The 25,770-nt window shown below is 38.0% G+C and overlaps 1 protein-coding gene across 3 annotated transcripts in view; it reads right to left on the reverse strand.

Moving 5' to 3' along the window:
* The window catches only part of NBEA (neurobeachin), a gene marked incomplete at its 5' end in the record, with an annotated part of 531,924 nt that extends 510,110 nt beyond the window's left edge, over positions 1 to 21,814 (reverse strand). For all 3 annotated transcript variants that reach the window (XM_080929212.1, XM_080929210.1, XM_080929211.1), the window contains one exon: positions 21,545 to 21,814. In XM_080929212.1, the coding sequence (XP_080785338.1) occupies positions 21,545 to 21,814 (270 nt within the window). The remainder of the gene's footprint in view (positions 1 to 21,544) is intronic.
* Positions 21,815 to 25,770: the final 3,956 nt, after the last annotated feature.

Raw genomic sequence — 25,770 nt, forward strand, 5'->3', positions numbered from 1 at the left:
GTTGCAGTATCTAATACATACATCCAATCAAGGTCACAAGCAAAGAGAAAAGCTGAATTCTGAGTTCAGATTAGTTTTACCAAAAAACCCTAACATGATTTAGGAATTTTTTTTTTAATGTACAGATTAGTCTCACTGGAATTCAAGGCCAGTCTGATCTCTGGACAGCCAAGACTACCCAGAGAAACCCTACACTGGGGTGGGGGGACTGGGGGACAGGGACAACTAAGAATCTGCTGGTATACTCTACAATGTAAACAGGAGACTACAGTATGAATAACCAGTTCGGGTGCAGGAGACAGTTAACCAAGTTACACTGACAGTGTCCTATGCCAGATGAGTGAGGACTGGCCCTGCCTGGCATTGCTGGAAGCACTCACATGCTGCACGTCAGTGTTTTGCCTGGGCTTAACTCCTCTTGATCATTCTGAAACCCAGAATTTACCTGTAAAGAAGCCCAGGAACCTAAATGCTCTCAATTTCTTCCCTCACAGCCTTGCTTCATTCACAACCTCATTCTGCTTCACCTCATCCAAAACAGAGTTGGCTCAATACAAGTAAGAGTTTGCAAATTCTATTCAAAGCAACCCACACCTGCCTGGAAATCACCCCAATTTTGTACTTATAATTTTCTTTAGGGGATGCAAAGCACTCTCAAAAGTGCAGAAACAAAGTAGACACACACCTTGGACAGGGACAAAGTGAATGTGGGGGGTGTGTGAACAGAACTGAAGAACATGTGTATCCCAAGACAAACACACTCAAGACTAGAAAGTAAGAGTAGAAGTTTAATACAGTTAAAACATGAAGAGCCTATAAGAAACAAGTAACTGTCACTAGAGACAGACAAGGCATATCGCGTATATGCCATATAGATCATGTTGCTGACCTTGGTATATACAGACAGATTCTTCAGGGCTTTAAAAATGAATAAATAAATAAATAAAAATTCCATAGCTATGTATACTGATTGTTGCTTTAGAAAGATATTACAGTAGCCTACAGTTCCACACCTAAAATTTGAAACAGCAACAGATCACATTCTAAAGTTTTTTGTTTTGGTTTTTTTTGTTTTTTTTGTTTTTTTTTTTTTTTTTTTTTTTTTTTTTTTAGTTTAAAAGCAGTATAGAACTGGAGAGTTGGATTAGCAGTTAAGAGTACTTGTTGCTGTTGTAAAGGACCAAGAATAAACTCCCAGTACCCACAAAACAAATCACAATCTTATGTAACTTTAGTCTCAAGGGAACTGACACCTTGTTTTGATCTCAGCGGGCACCAGGCACATACAAGCAGACAAGATAATATACCATATATACATACATCCACAAATACACATATGTATGTATATACACACATACATACACATACACATATAATAATCTAACCCTAACCCTATCCCATGTTTACTATATGTTTTATATAGTATATATGCTATATACAATGTGCACCTATATAAAGCAGCGAACAATGTGAATGTTGCCCATGTATAAAATGTAAAAGGAGAGGAGGCTCACTGTCCCCCTCTGACCCTTAGCTCTCTTACCTATAAGACACCATCAAGCTGCAAGGCTAGCCTGTAGAGAATATGAGCTCAGGAGGGACTTGGCAGCAGCCGTCATGCCACCGTGGCTGCCGCCATACTAGCAACAGTAGAGCTGTCGTCACAAGAGAGGGGTCTTCACTTTCTGGGACAGCACAGCAGACATTTAAGACAGATGGTGTTGAAGTATAAAGGAGACACCAGAGAATATGCACACAAATAGATCCACACAAGAGCAAAGACGTGAGGAAGAGGAGAGGACCAAACGGAAGACTGGAAAAGAATGGAGGACTCAGACTGAGGCATCTTTACATGGCAGTTATTAGAGCAATACAAACATAAGATAATCTAATGCAAAGTAGGTTATTTTTTGACAGCCAAATAAATCTTTAGAAAAATATTCTATTTTCCAGGTAAACTTAAGAGTTTTTTTTCTGACTTCTTGGTTTTGATAACAGTAAATATCTGGATATCTATAAAAATTCACATAAAACTTTTTACAGTAGCTGAAAAAAAGCAGTTTTTTCATTATTTCATTCTGACAGCATAAAAAATATATGTTGGAAAAAAAAACTATCATGTCACTTAAAAAAAAAAAAAAACCTCCTACGCTTAATTCTACCAATTGTTTTTGGTAGAATTAACATTTACATTTACAATTTACTCACCACAGTATCTGCTGACAATAAAATGCATTTTAATTTGTTGCCATATTGATTTCCATCAATTATTTAGGCAATTTTTACCAGAGCAAGGAGAACAAGCTTTTCCCTGGTGACATGTGGGTTCTAAATTGTGCTATTAAGTCAATGCCATTAGTTAGAATGAGGTTTACAGACACATAACAGGAAAACCCAAACTATGAGTGGCTTGAACAACAGGGAAACATTGTATACATGCGTACAGTCGTGTATGTAGGCATATAAAGAAATATAGCTTTCTAGAATACATATCTATATTTAGAATAGTTCATTTATTTTCAAAATCTTAAAAATTTCTGTAACTTCCTCTCCAAACAAATGGTATCCAATAAAAATACAACACGTCACAAATGCAGCTCACATGCATCTATTTACATTTTCTATCAAGCTTGTTGAGAGAAAATAAATTTAAAAAACAAGTGAAGTTAAATACTTATTTTAGACATCTAAATTCCAAAAATATCATTTCAACATGAAATTACTGAAATATCTTACTTTTTGTATCTAGTCCTGAAAGTTCTCATACTCACAAAGGCTTTTCTTAACTCCTTTTGAAGACATCTACGTCATGAGAAGAAATTATCATCCACAACCAGCAGCCCAAGGGGTCATATGGACCCAAGATAGCTATTAATGTTGCCCAAACAAAATCATAAGCTTTGTAAAAACATTATACAAGATTTAGGGGTAACTTTTTAACTTGGACTACAGAATTCTTGAGCATGAACTTTGTAGATGAAAATGTTATAGCAGAGCATAAAACGGTTGGACATGCCTATTGGGTTAATTTCTGTCAAATAATTTACATATTTCATTGCCTATATCTGTCGATCCTACAGCATTATAAACTTCAAGGCAGAGATTCTAATGTAATCACATATTTACAATTTCTACCAGTCTATAGAGTAAGTATTCAATAAGTATCTGTGTAATAATAACATATATATATTATAAATATGCACTTTTACTGCATATAAATATACACATATTTATATATTTATATAAATATATATAAACCTGAGGACTTACTGAAAACAAATACATATACTCACACCCAACAGGCTGCTATTAAACTGAGGGAGTGATGAGGGACACAGAAAAGTAAGTAAAAACATCAAAACTAGACAACCTATAATATAGTAATCCATTCCAAAAAACTAAACCCAACAGGAAAATTATGTAACTGAATAATAACTTACTCATGTATAATATCTGCCTGTGTTATGACCATAAAGGTAAGCTTTTGTAAGAGTTCTGGCCTTTTTTCAAAACAGGAGTCCCTCTTTAACAACTAAGACCATCTCACAGTACAGTAAGGCTGATTATCATACTTTATTCCCATAAACTTTTATCCTTCTAGATATATAGATATGAGGTTAACACTGTAAAGTATATAATTCATTATTGTACAAATTCAAGCCCCATTAATTTTACTCTGAAATCTCTACTGTAGATGTCTAAATTCCATATTTTCTAAATATGTCATTTTTAATTTATTTCAGAGTTTGGTAGCATAATTTTCAATGTAATGGGTTCAGTTTTCATTCTGAATAGCAATTTGTCATGCAGTAACTAAAATACATTAATTTATCTCTCAGAGTGAACATCAGTAATCAGGGTAAGCGTAATTTTGAGTATACATACATGTTCTCTTATAATGAAAACACTCAGCAAACATGACTAAAATTTGTTCAACATACCCTCTACACAAGAATTTACCAGTTCTCTCATTAAGAAAAGAATCTTTAGAGCTACTCATCCTGACAAATTCCAACACTTTAAAAACAAGAACAGACAAAGGCAGGCATGGTGGGGCACAGCTTTAACCCCCACACTCAAGATGCAGAGGCAGGAAGAACTCTGCCTACAAAGCCAATCTGGTAAGTGACAAAGACAATGATGATGACAATGAGGACAACGACCAGGGACAAATGACTGAAAGATTGCTGTGCGAAGAAAAAAATCCATCCTTGAAGAGAGGATGAGGGGACAAGGTTTTCTTATAGAAAAAAAAAAGTAGTTGACAAAATTGTAATCTTACCAAACCAGCTAAGAAAAAAACTAAACTTATATTACTGTGCTTGAGAAATTAGAAACATTTTTTTCAGTTCTCAGTTCATTTACTCTTTTTCTCTGACTTTTCACAATGTTCAAAAGCTCAGACACTCACAATCAGTGAAGGGGCAGACACTAATGACAATGGAAACTTAACTCCTGCATTCCTGAGTTAACTCAGCTTCACCGTGGCTGCCTCCTCCAGACTCACACTACTTTATAAGCTGGCATTGGCAATGCTTATGTACCCCGCCTATAATCAGAACACGGCTCAGCAAGAGTCTCTTCTCTTATTATTTCCCCCAATCAAAACCTGAAATGTTCAATCTGCCACCAGCCTCTTACTGATGAGAATCCTTAATCCATTTTGAGAGGAAAACTTTTCTGCTCCGAAGGTAAAGGGTGACTCTGGGACAGTTGTGGTCTATGACTCACAAAGGTAGTTCTGCCTTCCCAACTGTCCGAATACAAGGCCTACCAATGGAATTAGTTGAAAGAGAGAAAACACAGGCTTCTGAGAGTTGTCCTCAGATTTCCACATGTGCACTGCCATGCTCACACAGCGCACAGGCACCACCACCCCCCTACACACACACAAATCTTAAAATGTACTTTTTAAAAGAATAAACCCATCTTCAAAAATTGTGTTATATAAAAATAAGTTTAAATATTTATAGACCCTGCTTTCTAGAAGCTTGTAAAATAAACTTAATTTTTAAATAAATTTTTTCTTGTTGTTTAAGGTATAGACTAGCGGTTTCTAACTCACACAGTGAATTACAGGGCTTTTAGTTTAGAAGAATGGTGAGTTGAATATTCAGTAAGGAACTGAAACCATTATGTGTAACAGCCTATGAGAAATTGACTGCTGTTACCCTCATAGTGTTTTAGGTAACGAGATAATAATTAATGTGAAAAGGTTCCTGGTTTTCTTCCTTCTGTGCTTGCTCAGTCCTTACCTCCCACACCCTTTGGGACTACCTTGTCACTCTAATTATTTTAGGCTTTGTAAGATAGAGAGAGAGAAAGAAATGCTATGAATACAAAGGTTAGGGCTGCTGTGGGTTATATGTAGAAGTTCCAAAATAATACAATCAAAAGCATCTCTATGAGGCAGAAAAATAATTTTAAAGAAAGATGACTGTAGTCCATATACCTATTACACATTATATTTACAAAACAAAAGAATCTATAGAAATTACTTTTTCTAACTGATAGCCCATTTCTGTCTCTTTTAGAACACTGAGTAGGTCATGAGTCCCAGACACAACACACACAAACATAGACACAGTATCTCACTGGTTCTGCTAATAGGCACTAGTTGGGATCACAACCTCTGTATGACTCACTGGAAACATTATGATAAAGGAAATAAAGAAGACACAAAATAACAACCATTATGTCTTTCCTCTTAATATGAGATAGTCAAATTTACTTTGAGAAAAAGTAGAATGCAGCTGCCAGGGAATTGGGGGACAAAAAATATGTTAATTTTTATCTATTCGTTTTAATCTTCTCAGGATCATGACATAGTCAAAATTATAGTCATTTTTTCCACTGTACCATACCTTTATTTTATACATCCTTTATCCAGTAATTATTGAATGCTTGTTAAGTTCAAAAAAGAGTATAACAAAATATACCTTTCAACAATCAATGCAAAAAGAGGAGGAGGAAAGTATGGATAGGAAAAACATGCATCCCCTGTGAGGATTCATTTATCTGTCAAACGAGGCCGAACCACTGGATGCTCAGATAGTATGTCTGCAAGTATGCTTCCAAATGAGATTAAAAAGAATCAAAAGAATGAGCAAAGCAAATTATTCTCCCCAACACAGGTAATTAATGAGTGAGTCAAATGCCTAAATGCAACGATGAGCCTGGCCCTCTCGCCAGTTGACTCCCAAGTATCTTAGCTGGATTATGGGGTCCTACAGTCACCTCTTCTCTGGTCTTTGTGTAAAACTAACACTGTCAGTTTAGATGGTTGTTAAGTCTTTAGATTTAAACAAGTACATCGTCAGCCATTCTAATTTCAAGTTCACCAAATAATCTCTTTAACTATATGAATTGATTTTCTTGCAGAAAATCTCTTAGTTAAGAGAGAAAAAATTTCCTACCGGCTTGAGTCTGTATGTCTGATAGCCCACAAAAATAAAGCGCCTGAATAATGTAGTAAACTGGGTCCTAAGAAGTAGTGCCACCTCCAATGAGCAAGCTTAGCAAAGCCAAAATACAAATACTGAATGATGAATATTATTTCTTCAAGAAAATAACAAACTTCAGTTAGCATTAGGAGCCCCTGTGCAAACTTTCCTGTTTGGAGAGCTGTTCTATTCTTGACTTCATTTCTGGGGAACAGTTATTGGCTCAAGAAAAAACTGACAAATCACCCACCAAGTAAAGAATTCTCCAAATAAAATAAATATCCACAGCATTTCATTTATATTACTGCAATTTTACTTTTTATTGTCCTAATTTTTCTTTTGGTCCTTCTATTGCCTCTGCTGAGCTTTGAGCTATTTGAAGGCAGAGATTACAAAACTGTTTTATAGTCAATGAATTAAAACTCTCTGCCACTAAAACACTAACTTGATTAGTCAGTAAATTATTTAATGATCATTTTTAGCATTTTGACCAAATTTGATTTAAAAAGCTTGCTTTTACCTGAAAGTTATAAACCAGAGCCACAAATAAACTAAAGCAAAGGGAACAATAATTATTAAGACAAAGAAAGAGAATGCTGTAGTGGGTAAAGTCAAGAAACTGGTTAATTTTTTGTCTGTGAAAGATAATGTATTGACCAACAGTCTCATCTAATCAAAAGACAAAGTAGTCAGACTATTCACCACATCTGGAGACATTATGGCTCCTTACCTATCTTAAATTTTCAGACAACTTTCTTTTAAACACAAGTCACACTTATATAAACCTAGATGTCACTGGTATCCTTTTGTAAAAGTCAACAGAAATGCTAAAGCAAATGGCCAAAAAAAGATATCAGAAGAATGAGAAAGTACAACAAAGAAAAGATTAATTCCCACGAAGAATATGACTGAAACAGGCCTACTTACTGCATTACAGCAAGGGTGACAAGATTCTCAGGAACAAAAAAGGAGGGGCGATCAGACACCACAAAATGTCAGGTTCTGTTTTAAGTACTCAAAATAGCAAGGTGAGAAAGATAATACTTTGATCCTCATGGGAAGGATTCTAATTCTCTAGGTACTTCAACTAGTAAACAAACAATTAGAATGTGCAAGTGTTGACTCTGAAGTATAAACAGAATATGGAAGAAGGCTGAAAGGGAGGAACAGGTTTTAGGGAGATACTGGGGAAGATTTTGCTTCAATAGCTAATAATTTTTAGCTGAGTCTTAAAAACACAAGCAGAAATTTTTTAGGCAAAAAAAAGAATACAAGAGCTGAACACTAGTGATAATTTCACAGGTCATATGCAACACAGTAAACTTTTAAAAGTAGGAGTTATTCTTATATTAATTCATGTTGCTTAAAAATAACTAAAAAATTCTAGAACTATGAAAAGTCTATTTCCTAGGAACAGAACTTGTTCTCTATAAACACAAAAAAATATGTTTTACTTGGAAAGACAAAGATGATTTTTGATGCCTTTATATCTTAAGAGAAGATGATTCAATTGCTATTCAATTGCTATTCAATTGCTATACAAAGGTCCAATAAATGCTGCTAGCACACAGCAGTATCATCACCACCATCAAACAAAGTATGTATTTTAAGCAACAGCGAACTTAGAAATGGAAGGTCTAGCTTTGAAGATCATCCCTGAAGCTAAGCAGTTCTGTGACCTTAGACAACCCCCTCTGTCAAGCTGGAAGAGGTCATTAAGAACAATGGTGTGAAAGCAAGACTAACTTATACATATCAGTTCCTCCCCCAAATGTGAAGAGCTAGGCATTACAGTAGAAATGCTTATACATCAATTCTAAGCACAAGTTATTTCGCCAAACAAACGAAAGACCTTGTTAAAAGGAGCCACATCTAAACATTTATGGTCCCATTAAAATCTAGTATCAATGATTGTTCTATATTAGCAAACTGATAGAAAAACAGTAATAATTAGAAGTTACATTATTCAAGTAAGTATGGTGGTTCAATGCATATTCAAGCACATGTGATAGTTCTTAAACTACCTCTAATATTCAACAAGAATGGCACCAAACCACTTTTTCTCTGTATTTCTCTGTATTAATTTGTACCATTAATTCTGGTTTCACAAACTATCCAAATGATCCAGTTTGACTAGTTAAAAGGTAAAAAATTATTAAAGACATTTATATACTGTATAATACATAATTTTCAGATAGTTCATGCTAAGTAAATTTATATGCAAATCCATCTAATAATCATTTCTCTTCAGCTTGTCTTGAGTCACCAATGAGAAGCAGTCCCACTCAGTACCATCTCCTCACACAATGGCGTTTTGGGGATAATCTCTAGGTAGCATGTTTTATTTAATAAAGAGAACATTTTATTTTAGAATCTAAGGATTTAAGTCTAGAAAAGCTATTTAGCTTCTAAATAATCTTGTCTCACTGCTTCCCATTTTGCAATCGTCCTTTCTGAACCTACCCGTAAAGGGCAGTATCTACAAAAGAAGCAGTATTCTGTAGATTAGACTATGCAGTTCAATTTCGCAACTGCACTGTAAATGTCAGTCAAAATGTTCACTGAAATTATTTTCTAAAACATAAAATGGCATTTAATCCTGTAACTTGCCCCTTAGGCTTGCTACCCAAGTAATCTTCTAACTCCCAGAGGGAGGTATCACTTGCCTAGGATTATCATCTATGCCTGCTGTGTCTCCGAGTAAGACTTCAGTGAAGAGGGAACAGATGCAGCAGGTTCCAGAGCAAAAAAAACTGCTACTTTATGCCTAATCCGTTCCCATGTTTCTACCTTCTCAAAGTAGAACATTAGCTGAGAAAGGGAAAGGGGAAAGGCGGTGAAGGAAGGAGGGAGAGGCAGAGGGGAGAGTGCCCATGGGCATCTGAAATGACTACAGGATTCAGGAGGACCTGAGAGGTGGCTACCTGAGATCTTTCTGATAGGTTCCCAGATTATTTTTTAATCCGTTTTAATTATTACTCTTTTTTCAGTAAAGTATATTAGTAAAATGTAATACAATAAGTAGTAAATACAATTATCTATGTCCTGAGCTTTTCACATGTTATAATTTCATTTTATATGCACAATTGTCTAATCAGGCAGATAACCACTTTAGAGAAGTATAGCATAAAAAAGAACAGAAAATTTATGACTGTAAACCGTATAATAATTATAACATGGCTATAAAATTATTTACTTTTGTTCCTACTACTGAACCATTAGATTGCTGTTAATTATTTTATAGCATTGAACTACATTTACACTCTAACCTGACTATGGGTAAATTTCCTAAACTGAAGAAGCCTAAGGCTAAGGATTTTAATTGGTACAATGTTTGCTTAGAAGGGATAAAGCCCCTGTTTCAGTTCCCAGCATCACATAAACAGGGTGTGGTGAAGTTCACCTGTAATCCCAACACCAAACAAGGTGTGGGCAGAAAGGTTAAACATTCAAGGGTATCCTGCTATATAGTAAACTCTAGGCCAGTTTATATAAAAAAATAATTAAACAAGGAACTAAGAACTAAACACAAAAATCTCAAATTATTGATAAATATTGCTTAAAAGAAATTAACATTTCATGCTCAATAACAGTACTCGAGACTGTTTTGCTTCATTTCCTAACAAACAATAATCATTTTGTTCTTGCTACTGCCTCATGTTCTTGTTTAGTGAAAGTGAGCACTGATAGCAACTAACAATGTTTGTGTGTTCTTTCTGAAACATACCAAGACCTTCTGACAAATCCACATGCCTATTGTTTGTCTTGTAATACTGCCTAAATGATATTTTCAATTTATAATTTTAAGTATTAAGACTCTTTTGACATGAAATCATTAAAACAGGACTCAAAAAAGCACAAGCAAAAGAGGAAAAAAATTAGTAGTTCCAAAGACTCCGGCTGCAGTCCCCCTCTTGCTACCTCCATTATCAAGCACATCCCCTTTACTGTGGCAGGCAGACTTCCAGTCAACTCCTCCTTTACATCTGACATTTTAAGCTCTCCATGAAATTTTCTGTATCTGAATAAAAGTAAGTTATCAAACTATTTAAAAACTACACCTACATTCTGTAAATAGTATCTATTGCTGAAGAATCATTTGCCAGTTTTTGACATATGGTCCAAGGAAACCCCTCAGTACAAAATGAGAAAATATGATTCCTAAAATAAGTACCAAGAATCTTAAACTGTTAACAGCAAAAGAGACCAGATGCTGAGCAGCCAAAGCCTGAAAAAAAAAAAATCTGTAACACTTAGGTCATATTATTCACATATAGACAGACAGACAGAACTTTTATGATACCAATATTTTTACTGTATTTATCTGAAACAGGCAATATGCTCACCACCTTTTCACCATTAAGTGGAAAATAAATTTTAAAAAAGATAATGTCAAGTTACTACACTCAACCTAATTTTAATATTACAAACATTATCCTTGGTCCCCTCAAAACATACAGCCTTCTTAGTCATAACTTCATAAGCTAACAATATGTATTACATAAGAAATTAAAAATTCAAACATTCCCCCATATAGTTAATATGCAATAGTTTAAACATGCATACACGTGCATACACACACACACACACACACACACACACACACACACACCTGTACCCACTACACAAACACACACAAAATGCGATTGTTGTCATTTAACCAAACAGACTGCAAATCAGTCTCTAATTCTAAGCGTATCCATAATCATAACAGCCATAATTCCACATCCTGGCCAATGGGATTCTTTAGCCAACTACTTTTGGAAGCTTCTATTCACTCCCTCAGAAAACTTCACTTCTCTATTTTCTTCCGTAGAAGATTTTTCCATCTAGCAGGTCTGCTGCTTAAGCAGCCCACTTCTTTGCAATGTCTCAGAGGCCTAGAATGAGAACTGGCTAGAGAAAATTCTGGACAGTTAAAACAATCTTTAATGATGAAAGAACAGAAAAAATGTTACCAAATCCAACTTCAAGATGTATACCAGAGTACAGTAATAAAAATGTATGATATTAGTACAAAAACAAACACATAGACACCTGATTTTTATAAATAGGCCAGAAATATACACTGAAAAAAGAAAGAGATCATCTTTACCAAATGATTCACATCACAGTTGCACATAGAAGAATCCAAATAGATCCATACTTAACATGCTGCACAAAACACAACTTCAAATGGATCAAAGACCTCATCATAAAGCCAGATATACTGAACCTGACAGAAAAGAATGTGGGGAATAGCCTTGAACTATTTGACACAGAAAAACTTTCTGAAGAGAACATCATTAGCACAGGCACGAAGATTAACAATTAATAAACGGGACCTCAAGAAACTGAACAGCTTCTGCACTGCAAAAGGGCATCATCATTCAGACAAAGCTCAGCCTAAAGAATGAGAGATTTTTACCAACTCCATATTCAACAGAGGGCTAATATCCAAAATATATAAAGAACCAGAAAACTGAATAACATGAAAACAAATAACCCAATTTAAAAATGGGTACAGATCCAAACAGAGAATTCTCAATACGGAAACTCAAATGGCTCAGAAACACTATGCTCAACCTCTTAACCATCAGAGAAATACAAATCAAAACTACTCTGAGATTTCATCTTCTACCTGTCAGAATAGCTAAGATCAATAAAGCAAGTGTCAAGGACTATGGGGAACACTTATCCATTGCTGGTGGGAGTGTTAACTCATAAGACCAATTCAGTGTGGTGGTTTCTTGGAAAAATAAGAATCAATCTACTTCAAGATTCAGCTATACCATTCTTGTGCATATAGCCAAAGAACACTTCATCACACCAAAGACACTTGTTCAGTCATGTTCACTGTTCATCTAATTCACCAGAAATTGGAAACAATCTAAGTATCCCTCAACAGAAGTATGAATTAAAAATATATATATAGTACATTTACAAACTATATTGTGTAATATAGAAAATAAGGAACTAGGGTGAATAGAGATAGGAAATGAAAATATAGATAGTTATAAGTGAATGGGGGCTAGAATGAGAGGATGAAGTGAGAAAGAGGAGGCAGAAGGGGATGAAATCCAGGAAGAGACAGCTAAAAATAAGGGCCATTTGAGGAGTAATACAGAAACCAAATACAGGAGAAGCTCATATTTACATTATATGCAATAGAACTGATATTGCCAAAGTATGAATGAGACAGAGCCCCAACTCGCCATCTCATGTCACCAAATAAACTTCCAGTATAGGGACTGCATTATATCTACTTGAGCTGTTGGTCAAAGGGGTCCAATGAAAATGCTGTCACCAACTTTTTTTGTTGCTCTCCATAAACTGACATCAAGGCCTCACTGCTGAAGACAACACCTATATTGAACATGGAGAAATGGAGCAGGTGCCTACATAGGGCTTCATAGAGTTGTTTCCATTTTCACCTTATGTGCTAGTGTCTTTGGTACAGGACTATGCATGCTACCAAAAGATAAACACAAACACCAATCCACAAAACCTTAGACTGACAAAACCTTCAAGATATGGTGGAGCCAAAGCTTGTGAGAGTCACAAACCAGTATCTGATTTGACTCCACGAGATGAACTCATACTCAGCACTACTTGTGTGACCAAGAAGCTAAGACTGCATAACCCAGAGACCTAGGAGAAAACCAAATGCTAATGTTCTGGGAGGGAGGGAGGGAGGGAGGGAGGGAGGGAAGGCTCGCTCCTAATTACATTCTACTATATTCATAATCAGTGCCTTGCTCAGCCTTCATCAAAGAAGCTTCCTCCTAAAGCAGGTGAGAATACGTACATAGACCCACAGAGAGACATAATGCAGAAAGTGAGAGACTTGGAATACTCAGCCCTAAAGAAATATCTCAATTAAATCCTTCCTCTTGGCATTCAAGGAGCCCTGAAGAAGATAGAGTGTGAGAATCCGAGGGGATAGAGGACACCTAGAAAGCAAGGCCCAGCAAATCAACATGATTAAGAAACATACGAACTCTCACAGACTGAGGAAGCATGCACAAGGCCTGCACAGACCTGCAGCCGGCTCTCTGAGTGTATATTATAGCTCCCAGTGTGGTGGCACTTTGTTTGGTTTTGTTTGTAGAATTCCTGACTGTAGGAATGAGTGGGACTGTTTCTTGTGCCTTCTCTTGGGATCACCTCCTTCTCTGTTTGTTTTGTCCAATTCCAATGTGTTAGTTTTGTTTTATCTTATATATCAATTTATTATTATCCCTTAGAGGTCTGTTTTCTAATTAGAGATGAAAAGGGAGTAGACCCAGATGGGAGGAAGGTGGGAAGGAACTGAGAGGAATGAAGGGAAAAGAAAGCATTATTAGGATATATTATGTGTTTTCAGTAAAAGGAAAAAGTGTAATCATTAGAATATAACCCATTCAGCTTCTGGACATTGTATCTAAATTAAAAGAATTGAAGAGAGAATATTTTCTTCAATTGCTCTTTCCTGTATGAATGGCCAACTGTATCTCCTCCATCAGTCATCCTGGACCTATTTCCACTGTTTCATCAGATACAATTTCAGCTACTACCACATTAAAGTTTGCTTTTATGAGCAGATGTGTTCTAACAGAGACATGAATAATAAAGAGCTGACTGGCAAAAGAAAAGAAAGAAAAAAAAAAAAAAAGAACATGGGTTTTTTGATTGGGTTGAGACTTTTCTGGAGATACCGTTTCCCTAAAACCTTACTGAATTTTCAGTTATGTACTTCAGTCAAGACCTTGGACTAGTAACCAAAACAACAAGTCTTGCTGAGTTAGAGGATACTAACTGAAGTTGAGCTATTAAGTTTTAGTTGTACAGAAATCGGCCTTGCCTTAACCCTCATCTTAGTATCTACCCTGCCACACAACCAAACTAAGGCTGAGAGGGCACAGCTACTCTACCATTCTGGCTGCATCCTCATTTAAGGTTCTTTAAGATGGATTCACTGTGACTCGCGCCTGGAAGCTAGAAGTACACTGCATGAGGTATTTCAATGAGACTTAAAATGGAATGATTTTCATTTAAACATCTGCCTTTCTTCTTTCCATTTAGCATAACCTACAAAGCTCTTGATATTTTGATGCTCTTCTATCTTAGGTTTCAGCTACTTCAGAAGAAATCTCTTTCTTGAATACACTACCTTTTCTTCTTTGATCTCAAACATGTGGTTTATACCAAAGCAAGATTTTTTAGTATAAGATAAAGTATCCCAAGGTATCCAAAGACTCCATCATCCCTCAGTTCCAGGTAACTGGGCAACAATATAAACAGCTACTTTGGCCACCGGGAACAGTGGAAATCCAGGGACGCAGGCCTGGTGAGACTGCGCTTCGAGTAGCCGGGACGCAGAGATGTCTGGGCCCAGCACACGAAAAGCGCCCCCCACGCCCCCGCATAGGTTCAGGGGAGCAGGAACTCTGACTTAGAAACTCGGTTTCCGCCCGGGGGGGGGCCGTGCGTGTGGACCAAATGCTCAGGCCATTTGCCACCGGGAACAGCAGAGATCCAGGTACACAGGCCAGGTACACCGGAGAGACGGGAATCAATCACTGACAAGACCACCTCTAATCAGAGACAACAAGATGGCAAGAGGAAAGCGAAAAAACTTACCCAATGGAATCCAAGACAACCTGGCAATATCAGAAACCAGCTCTCCAATCACAGCAAACAGCAGAATGCCAAACACTCCAGAAAAAGAAGACTCAGACCCGAAATGATACCTCAAGATGATGATGGAGATCCTTAAACAAGAACAGGAGGAAAAGCATAAAGAAATAGAAGCTTTTAAAGAGGAAACACGAAAACACTCAAAGAAATCAAAGAAGTAGAGGAACACAGAATCAAAGAGATGAAGGAATTGAAGAAGGAATTTAAAATGGAAATGGAAACAAGAAAGAAAACACTAAAAGAGACAACCCTGAAGGTAGAAAACCTAAAAATGAAATCAGGAGTCACAGATGCAAGCATTTCCAACAGACTACAAGAGATGGAAGAGAGAATCTCAGGGGCTGAAGACAACATTGAAAACAGACAAAACAGTCAGAGAAGATGCAAAAGCCAAAAAGCTCTTAACCCAAAATGTCCAGGAGATCCAGGACACAATGAGAAGACCAAACCTAAGGATAATAGGAATAGAAGAGGGCAAAGAATATCAACTAACAGGCACAGTAAATATCTTCAACAAAATCTGAGAAGAAAACTTCCCTACTCTTAAGAATAAGATGACCATGAGCATAAAAGAAGCCTACAAAACTTCAAGTAGAGTGGACCATAATAGTCAAAACTCCAAGTGCCCAAAGCAAAGAAAGAACATTAAAATCAGTAAGAGAAAATGTCATGTAACATATAAAGGCAGACCAATCAGAATCACAACCGACTTCTCAACAGATCCTGGACAGACATCATGCAGACCCTAAGAGAACACAAGTGTCAGCCCAGACTGCTATACCCAGCAAAACTCTCAATCACCATAGATGGAGAGACCAAGATATTCCAGGACAAAACTCAATTGACACAATATTTGATCACAAACACAGCACTACAACAAATTATAGGTGGAAAACCCAATACAAGGAGGGAAACTACATCCTAGTAAACACAAGAAAATACCTAAGCTAGGAAATCAAAAGAAGAAAGACTCACAGGCACAAGTCTATCTCTAAAAGCAAAAATAGCAGGAAAGAGCAACCACTATTCTTTAATATCTGTTAACATAAATGAACTCAATTCCCCAATAAAAAGACATAGGCTATCAGACTAGATACATAAACAGAATCCAGCATTTTGCTGCATACAGGAAACTCATCTCAGAGACAAAGACAGACACTATCTCAGAGTAAAAGGTTGGGAAAAAAACTTCCAAGCAAATGGCTGCAAGAAACTAGCTGGAGTAGCCATTCTAGTATCAAATAAAGTAGATTTTCAACCAAAAGTTATCAAAAAAAAGATAAGGAAGGACACTTTTTACTCATTACAGGGAAAATTTGTCAGGAGGAACTCTCAATCCTTAACATATATGCTCCAAATACAAGAGCACCCATATTCATAAGGGAAACCCAACTAAAGCTGAAAAAATACCCCACACAATAATAGTGGGAGACCTCAACACCCCACTCTCATCAATGGACAGATCATGGAAACAGAAACTGAACAAGGACACAGTGAAACTAGCAGAGGTTATGAACCAATTGGAATTAATAGATATCTACAGAACATATCATCCTAAAACAAAAGAATACATCTTCTTCTCAGCACCTCATGGCACCTTCTCCAAAATTGACCATATAATCGGTCACAAAACAAGCCTCAATAGATATAAGAAGTTTGAAATACTCCCATGCATCCTATCAGATCACCATGGTCTAAGGCTGGTCTTTAATAACAACAAAGACAACAAAAAGCCCATATACACATGGAAACTAAACAATGTTCTATTAAATGATAGCATGGTCAAAGAAGAAATAAAAAGATTAAGGATTTTCTAGAATTTAATGAAAATAAAAACACAACATTCTCAAACCTATGGGATGCAATGAAAGCAGCACTGAGAGGAAAACTCATAGCTCTGAGTGCTTCCAAAAAGAAACTGGAGAGAGCATACACTAGCAACTTGACAGCACAGTTGAAAGCTCTAGAACAAAAGGAAGCAGATACACCCAAGAGGAGTAGAGGGCAAGAAATAATCAAACTCAGAGGAGAAATTGACCAAATAGAAACAAAAAGAACCATTCAAAGGTCACATTTAGACTATATGGGACACTAACTCAGTATGTGCTTTCAAAATTAGTCCTAATTACTACCGCCTTCCAATAGTATCCTGCATATTCAAAATGCATTTAACTACCAAAGGGTGAGAAACACAAAAAGTAAATATGTAAAAGATTATATCCTGCTCTTATAAAGTTCAGAGCTAGAAGGTACAAAACAAATAAATAATTGTAATCAGAAAGTAACTGGTGTGTGATACAAAAGAGTACGCCAACAGTATACAGAGTATATGAAGTACAGGCATCATATGGGGAAAGCTGCAATAGACTCACAACATTCTAAATGAACCAAAAAGTATATGCAAATCAATATGCTACCCTGGGAAAGAAAATGGAACTGGACTGTGAAACCTACTATGTTAGCAAGAGTCAAGAAAGAACCTTGTAACATGAGGGCCTAACTGGTACCAAAAAATATGTATAAACTATGTATTTACTCAAGGGCCTAACTGGTACCAAAAAAACATGTATAAACTATGTATTTACTTAAAATTACAAAGCTACATTATATTTGTTGCTTTAGTGTCAGTAAATGATTGTTTTTAGTGTTATTAAATGATACATGTTTTTAGTGATATTAAATGATACCTTAAGCTCCTTATGATTCCAAAACTTGTACTATGCATACATTTAGCTTTCCATACTAAATAACAATAAATATATAAGCTACTTTAGATAGGCTTCTATGTCAATATTAACATGCAAGAAATCCTTTTAATATGAATAATAATATGGTTTCATTACAATTAAATACTTCCATGAATCTACCTAAAACATAATTGTGATTTTTTTTTGTCATTTATTTTTGAGATTGTAATTTAATTTCTATGTTTCTCCCTCCTCTTTTCTCCCTCCAAGTCATCCCATATACTCCTGCCTCTTCCCATTCAAATTCATGACTTTTTTCAGTAACAATTATATATTGTTAATAAATTCATTTTATGTATATTAACTTTATGAAACTATACTAGTAAAATATAAATTATATTGATTATCAACTTGCAAGCAACTAAGAGTCTCAAGGAAGGAGAATTATGATCACTGTTTAATACAAAAAAAATAACAAAATTCCCCCTTCTCACAAAACTACCATGATCCCTATACACAAAAAGAAATTTAATAGTTTAAATGCCCTCATACATTTAGTTGCATCTTTTAATATATGAAACAATTATATCACTTATATTTAAAATGTAGGAATATTATTCTTACAACTATAGATAAAAATGATACATCTTATAGTAATTAATTAAAATAATCTATAAACTCATAACAAAATTAAATTCAATAATGCATGAAACAAATCTACAAGAGTATGGTTGAATTCTACAATTATAATTAAAAATTGTATGACCTAAAGCAGATTTAAAAGCATTATTGCAATTATTTCCTTAAATATTAATTCTCCATTTAACTTTTCTAAAAATGTGTTTGTTAAAAACAAATTTCTATGTTCAAAACACAGATAAGACAGGATGTGTGCATAGCACTTACTTGAAGGAAGTAGAGATTTTCTATAAATACATGTCAAGTATGTTTACAAAGGAAGCAATAGACCAAGTATGCCTGCTTTACAAGAGAAAACTAACCATAAAAACTCTTCAACATAAACTCTCCTAGGATGCCACTTTACATATTCCTCCTGATGCCAAAGCTTCTTGACAACTGATTTCTATCACTGCCTTTGATAAAGAGCAGAAAAATTCTAAGCAGAGTTATGATGAAGTTCTATATTTTATTACATACTTAAACTTTAACTTGGCAATTTCTTTCAGATAAGGCAAATATGAGACAACATCTGAGGACCAAATATTACTATTTTCATATTTTCTCATTATACAGAAAGAATGAATGAACTAGAAAAACAAGTATTTTGTCAAAGGTGATTACACCAAAACTCAAAGTTTCCTTAGTTCCTCTCCTTTCTTTTCTGTCCAGGGCAATCAGTGTAAGAGATATTTCACTGTTCCCACCTAATTGCTCTTTCACATTTTAAGTTAAAACTAAAAATAAAAGAAATTCATTTTGGAAATATTAATAGCTTCCAACTTCTAACAAGTCACTCATTACTTTAAATTAATTATACTGGTTATATTAACTTCTTAAATAAAAACGAAGCTTTGATAATTATTGTAATGATGTATATTCTTTTAAGAACCAACTTGAAATTTGATAATTTCAATTTTGACTATCTTTGAACAATAATGTTTAAGCCTATAATTTAAAATCTACACCTCACAGGGCTAATTCGGAAATACACCCAGGAAAACCTTTTGTCATCTACTCTTTATCCCAAAAGTTCCCATCTAAAAATACACCATATCCCTTAAACCCATGCAAAGAAAATTCACACCTAGTATTTCTAATCCAATAATCAATCTGCGGAATTAAGGTATACGTGATTTGGTATCACATTTCCAACATCTATAAGCTAAGAGTAAATATCTAAAAAAGAAAAGGAAAAATGCTTGCATCTTTCATGGCATATCTCATTACACTGAAGAGTTAAATTTCTTTTTAGCACAAGAGAAATACTTCACTTCCGTTTTTAGTCTACTGTGTATCTAAAGAACCCCATCTGTTAAGAACTGATCCAGCAGGCAGGGCTGTTGCTCACAGAGTCCACACTGGTTCCACATTCAAATCAGTCTCCAGCTCCTGAGAGTCCTCCTGTCTCTCATCAGACTACATAATGTATACAAGTAGGCAGAGAAATGCCACCATCACAACATCTAAAGTAACAAATCCTACTGGCCTCAGAAAAAAACGGAAAAACTTAAGATGTGTGTTCTTTAAATATAAATTGAGTAGCAGCTAATATATTAACATTATTGTGTTTCTTGAGACTGCGTAGCTTCCTTCTAAAAGGAAAAAAGGAAAAAGAAACAATAAAACTAATTACCTTTTAGAAGCAAGATAAAACCTATCCCGAACAGTCTTCCTCCCCCAACCCGCCAAAAAAAAAAAAAAAAAAAAAAAAAAAAAAAAAAACCTAAACAACCTATTACTGTTTTGAAAAGAACTGGTTACACCTAGGGAATGACAATCTCAAGAACTTACACTGACTATTGTGTGGAGACTTACTTAAAGGGTACACAAAAGTAAAACAAGGGGTTTGCATTCAAGCAGCAATACATATAGAGAAGACAGATGACCTATCTTTGAGTTGACACACTAGCAAAAAAAAAAAAAAGTACTTCAACTTTTCCCTGAATTTTAAAGGTTCAGGAACAACAGACATTATCTAATCCAAGTCTCAAGGTACCACTGCCATAGCTACAGTTTTCTTTCAATTTTCTTATGTATCAAATAAAAATCATTACTTCACTGAAAATCCAGGCTTCGTGAGTGTTAGAAAAATCCCTAGCAAGCATTTTTTTTTTTATATTCCTGCCGAATACAATGGTCAACTGACTGCTGCTGTCTCTCAACTTGCCTTCCAAAACCCAACCTTACTGAATGTCAAGGGCTAGAGGAAATCGGTTTCACAAGCTTTGCTTCAGAAAAGCAAAAACATAAACAAAAGAAATGCATTTACAAAGCACAAAAGCCATGACCTAGTCTTCTGCTCTATTTCGGCTCCTCCTCTCCTTAGGTTGGACCAAGTCATCCTCAACACTGCTTAGGCTCTCTGTAGATAGCGCAAAACATTAAGTCATACACACTTCTGCAGTAACTCTCTTACCATGAAAGGAGCCAAAACCTAGGCTGCTTTCTAAATCTTTCTCTTCCGGTCTTTATCCACAAGCCACACAACCATAGAAACCAACCTGTATGATACCGTGTCCCTTACATCTTAACACCTTCTGCGCCCCACACCCTCAAAGGTAAGAGATCCGCATAAATGGAGCTATACTACAAAGAGGTAAAGGTTGCCTAGAGATGGGGGTAGGGATGAGTACAGGCACAACACTGTCCATCACTGCCGCGGAACGTATTTAAAGACAGATGCAAAATCTGCATCATTCTTCGTCCTCCCAGGAAAACCCAGCACCCCAGCTGCTCAAGTTGGAACCAGTGCGCCTCTCACATTTCAGGAGCACGGGGGTGGGGGCTAGGGGGCTGGGGAGGCTCGGGCTCTAGGGGCCTGGCTGTCACCCTCTCATCCACAGCATGGACAATTAAGAGAAGGGAGGCAACGCTCCCAGAGGACCTGAGGGCCGCCTCACCCCTCCACTCACGGCTCAGGCCCTGATGACCGACCACTCGTCGGAAGTGCGGGGTTGAGTCGGGCACCGCGCGGGTGACAGGAGGGAGGTGGCGCGGCCGTGGCTGCGCGAGGGCGGGCGGGCGGGAGGCTCGGGGACACCGGGAAGCAGGGCGCGGATGACCGGGGGCCCTTACCAGGTTGAGCACGGTCTCCACGATGTCCCTGTTGCTGACCTCGCCGACCTGTATGAGTCCAATCAGAACGGCGAATTTCATACGGATGTTGCGGATCGGCACCGAAGGGTTGATCATGCCCGCGGGCAGCACCACCGGGCCGGAGCCGGAGCCGGCCGCCCCCCGAGGCTCCCCCATGGCGCCTCCGCCGCCTCCACTGCCGCCCGCCCCGACGGCCAAGAGCGCGACGGGCTGCGGCTCGAGCCCCGGGCCCGGCTTGTCGCTCGCCATCCGCCCCGCTGCTGAGGAGCTGTGCAGCGCCGCCGCGCCGCCTCCGCCGGTTCCGTTATCCCCGCCGCGGCCCCCGCCCCCCGGCCGGCGCCTCGCAGCCCCAGCATCCACCAGCGCCGCGGCGCCGGGCCCGCTCCCGTCCGCGCCTCAGCCGGGCCCGGCGACCGTGCGGGGCGCCTCGCCGATGGCCTCCGGGGACCGCCTCACGGGTCGCTTCAGCGGTCTCCTCACGGGTCTCCTCACAGACCGCCGCAGCTGTCTCCCCAGCGATCTCACGGTCCGCCTCAGCGCTCGCCTCGCGGATCTCCTCGCAGATCGCTCCGGAGCTCTTCGCACGGATCTCCTCCGCCCGCTATCACCGGCCCGGTCCCCGCGAGGATGCTGCCTCGCCTCGCTCAGCCCTCCGCCCTCCGCCGGGGGCCACAGCTCGGGCCGCTGCCACTAGCGCCGCTGTTGTTGTGAAGCCCCGACGCCGCCGCTCAATCCGCCATGTTGCCGCCCCCTGCCTGCGGTAGCGGCCACTGCGCCTGCGCGCAGCTTGGGGGGGCGGAGTCCTCGCTGCACCCCCTCTTTCTCCCGGCGCTCCTCCTCCGCATCCCTCACCCCTCGTCCCTCCCCCACGCGCTGGGACCGGACCGGCAGGTGAGCAGGTGCGCGGGGAGGAGTCCCGAGGAGAAGGACGCGGCTCGCGGTCCGCTCTGCATCCTCCTCAGCCTCGCCGTGGGGGCCACGTGCGGGGAGTGGAGGGCCACCTGCTCCGCCGTTCCCGGCTCGCCCTCCTTGGGGCCCGCGGCCCCGCCTCGCTGCGGGGGTCTGGAGACCGGCGCTGCGTCTCTGGGCTCTTTCCACCGCCCGCGGAGAGGCTGACACCTGCACGTACAGGCGCGGCTTAAAATAGACGCTGTCAAACGGGAGCCTCTCCGCCAACCTAGCTCTCGAACTCGCCTCCCAGACTACCGAAGAGGTGGTTGGGTAGGAGCAGCCAGTCCCATGCTAGAAATCCCCAAAGATCCTCAGGTATGATGTCCCCTTTTCCCATAGGCAGGGGAAAATGCGGTTCACAAGATCTGTTTGAATTATCGTTGGAGATAGAGTCACGGCCGGACTTAGTCCGTGAGAAAATTTTAAATGAAAACATGAACACGCACATGGTAATATCTCTGATGAGTTAAAACCACGTAAGTATGACTGGTGGTTTCTTCCTTGTCATCAAGGATATAGTTTCTTTAATATTTCAAGTGGTCTGCCCTTTTCAATAAAGACATATTGCCAGTCACCAGAAACATTAGAAATCCTAAGGTGTATTCAAATCATTTAAATTGTCATCTCAAACAAAAAGAGATGCAGTATACAAATGCATCATAATGCATAATTTATTTCCTTTACTCTTTGACTGGACGTTAAGTCAACTCCCATGATAGAGGATCTTGTAAACATTTCTAAAGTACTATAGGGCAAACTTTATACCTGTGCTTACAATTCGTTCTTGGTTATATATTTTTATACCAAACTCCCACTGAGCTGACTTATTTATTCAAGTACTTGCACAAAAATAACTGAAAAAGTGGTAAATTGATATGTCTATTTAAATGAAATAGTAATGGAATTATAAAATGCTTACATCATTAAAACTGCTTGAGGAATTTCAAGAGCCTTAAGACTTCTTCGTAGTTTGGAAATTAAGAATGCCATTGATACTGAATGGTTGTGGAGCAAGCCTTTAACCTCAGCACCAGGGAGGTAGAGGCAGGCAGATCTGTGAATTCCAGTACAGCCATGTCTACAGAGTTAGTTCCAGGACATTCAGGGCTACACAGAGAAACTCTATTAAAAAAAAATAAAAACAATAAAAAAGAACTATGTCTTTTAGAACTACCTACAATATCTGCCTGGCTCAGGTAAGCATCATCTAGTACTATAAGAACTACTTCAATTGCAAATTTAAAATGTCATATCTCTTTTCAATTATAAAATCGAAGCTGAAAGATTATCTCAGTCTACATATAAACATATATATGATGTGGACACATGAATAGACGGGCAGGTAGACGGTAAGTAGTACTTCCTGCTTTCTTCCAGACAGCTTGAATAAGAGCTTTGAGAGACTTGACAACTGACCATCCCTTGCCCTTCTTCATGCAGACTTAACCCTGCTCTCACTGTTCTGTGTCTCTAGCAATAGGCGTGTTTACTTCAGTTTTGTTTTTCTGGTTAGTTTTCATTTACAAGGAGGAAGAAAAGATAAGATAATAATAATAATCACTTCTCAAAGTAGGAAAAGCTCATTTGAATCCTTTATTACATTTCAGAAATATTTTTAAGCTCCCTAATTAAGGTATTCTGTAGAGTGCCAGCTCCTTGCCCTCTTTTAAAAGGGAGTGGGGGAGTTAGGGTTCTGAGTCATTCTTTAACTGTCCGTGCAGTCTGCCCAGGCTATGTGACATTCAGTGTCCTCATTCCTTACATAGACATGGTAATACCTGTCCTACAAGAGAGAAACCAAAGAAACGATGTCAGTTCAGCAGCAACTAGTATATAGTAAAATACATCTTTGTATTCCTCATACAGGAACTGTGTGTGTAGAGTGACCTGTACACACACACACACACACACACACACACACACACACCTGAAAGACCAATTATAACCTATTTACAATGCATTCATCAAATTTAAACTCTAGTTTTCCTCAACATTGGACCCTTCCACCCCATATTTTTTAACCACTAATTTTACTCTTAAGCACAGAACATAAACACAACACAAAAATTCAGCATTTGCACCTCATTTGACACAGGCTAATCATTACCAACCAACAGACATTTGCATGTCTATTATAAATTCAAAAATTACTTGCTGAAATAGATGGCTTTAGTATTTTCTAATTAAAGAAATATTATTTTAAACATTGAAATTTATCCAGGAAGCCAATATAAAAAATAAGTCAAAGGTATGAAAATATGTATTCTGGAATGCACAAAATTGAGGAATATTATTGGAACCTTAATGCACACAGAAAATGCACCAAATGCATACACACCACTGCACCATTAAGCCAACAGTAGCTTGCCTATCCTTCCTGGTGGTACAGTCTAGCTGATTCGCCATTCCTTTCATTCTCACAGCTATCATCTTATAGAAAGTTTATACCTGGGTTCCAGGACTCTACCCTTACTCATTTCCAACCCAGTATTCTATAATAATCTTAAATCTGCTTTTGATGGGCAGATAATGGTCTAGAATGCATACTTTATTAATCACTATAAATTCCACAGGCATCTACAGCATCTGTTTAAAACATGACATGATTAGAATGTTTATCAGAGTGCCAAAGGCCCTCCCTCCGTGCTTTGGCTTTTTCTCAAGCTTTACCTCATTTTATTTCTGACAGGAAACTTTTTATCTATGACTCCCAACATTTTGGAGTATGCACTGCGTTTCTCATTACTTAAAAATGTTTAGCCAACTCCTAGATTCTTAACCTGGAGATTTATGCTTTTAATTTCCGTAGATTAAAAAAACAGTGAACCGCTTTCAGGTTTTAATTTAATAAGAATGTTTAATTAAATAGCCTTTACTTTGTCTTTTACTTTTATTGTGTGTATGTGTGTGTATTTGTGTTGTTGTGCATACTTCACTCATAGGCACACAGATGTGTGAAGGTCAGAAGACAACTTTTCTCTCCTTTCACTGTGACGTCTAGGGGATAATTAACTCAGGTAGGTGGTCATTCTTTCTGGGCAACACTTTTTCCCACTGAGCCATGTCACTAGCCCAAAATGGTATGTTTTCTAAAGCACACACATCATATATTTGAAACACATACACATGGCAACCTGTGATTGTTGTGAGTTGTATTATTATATCCTCGGATGAAAATAGTCTAAGTCCTAATTGCTAATGCTTGCTATTTGTATCTTATTAAGAAAAAAGGATGACTGTAGATGTAAATTCAG

Source organism: Micromys minutus (assembly GCF_963924665.1).
Source record: "Micromys minutus genome assembly, chromosome: 15".
Lineage (NCBI taxonomy): Eukaryota > Metazoa > Chordata > Mammalia > Rodentia > Muridae > Micromys > Micromys minutus.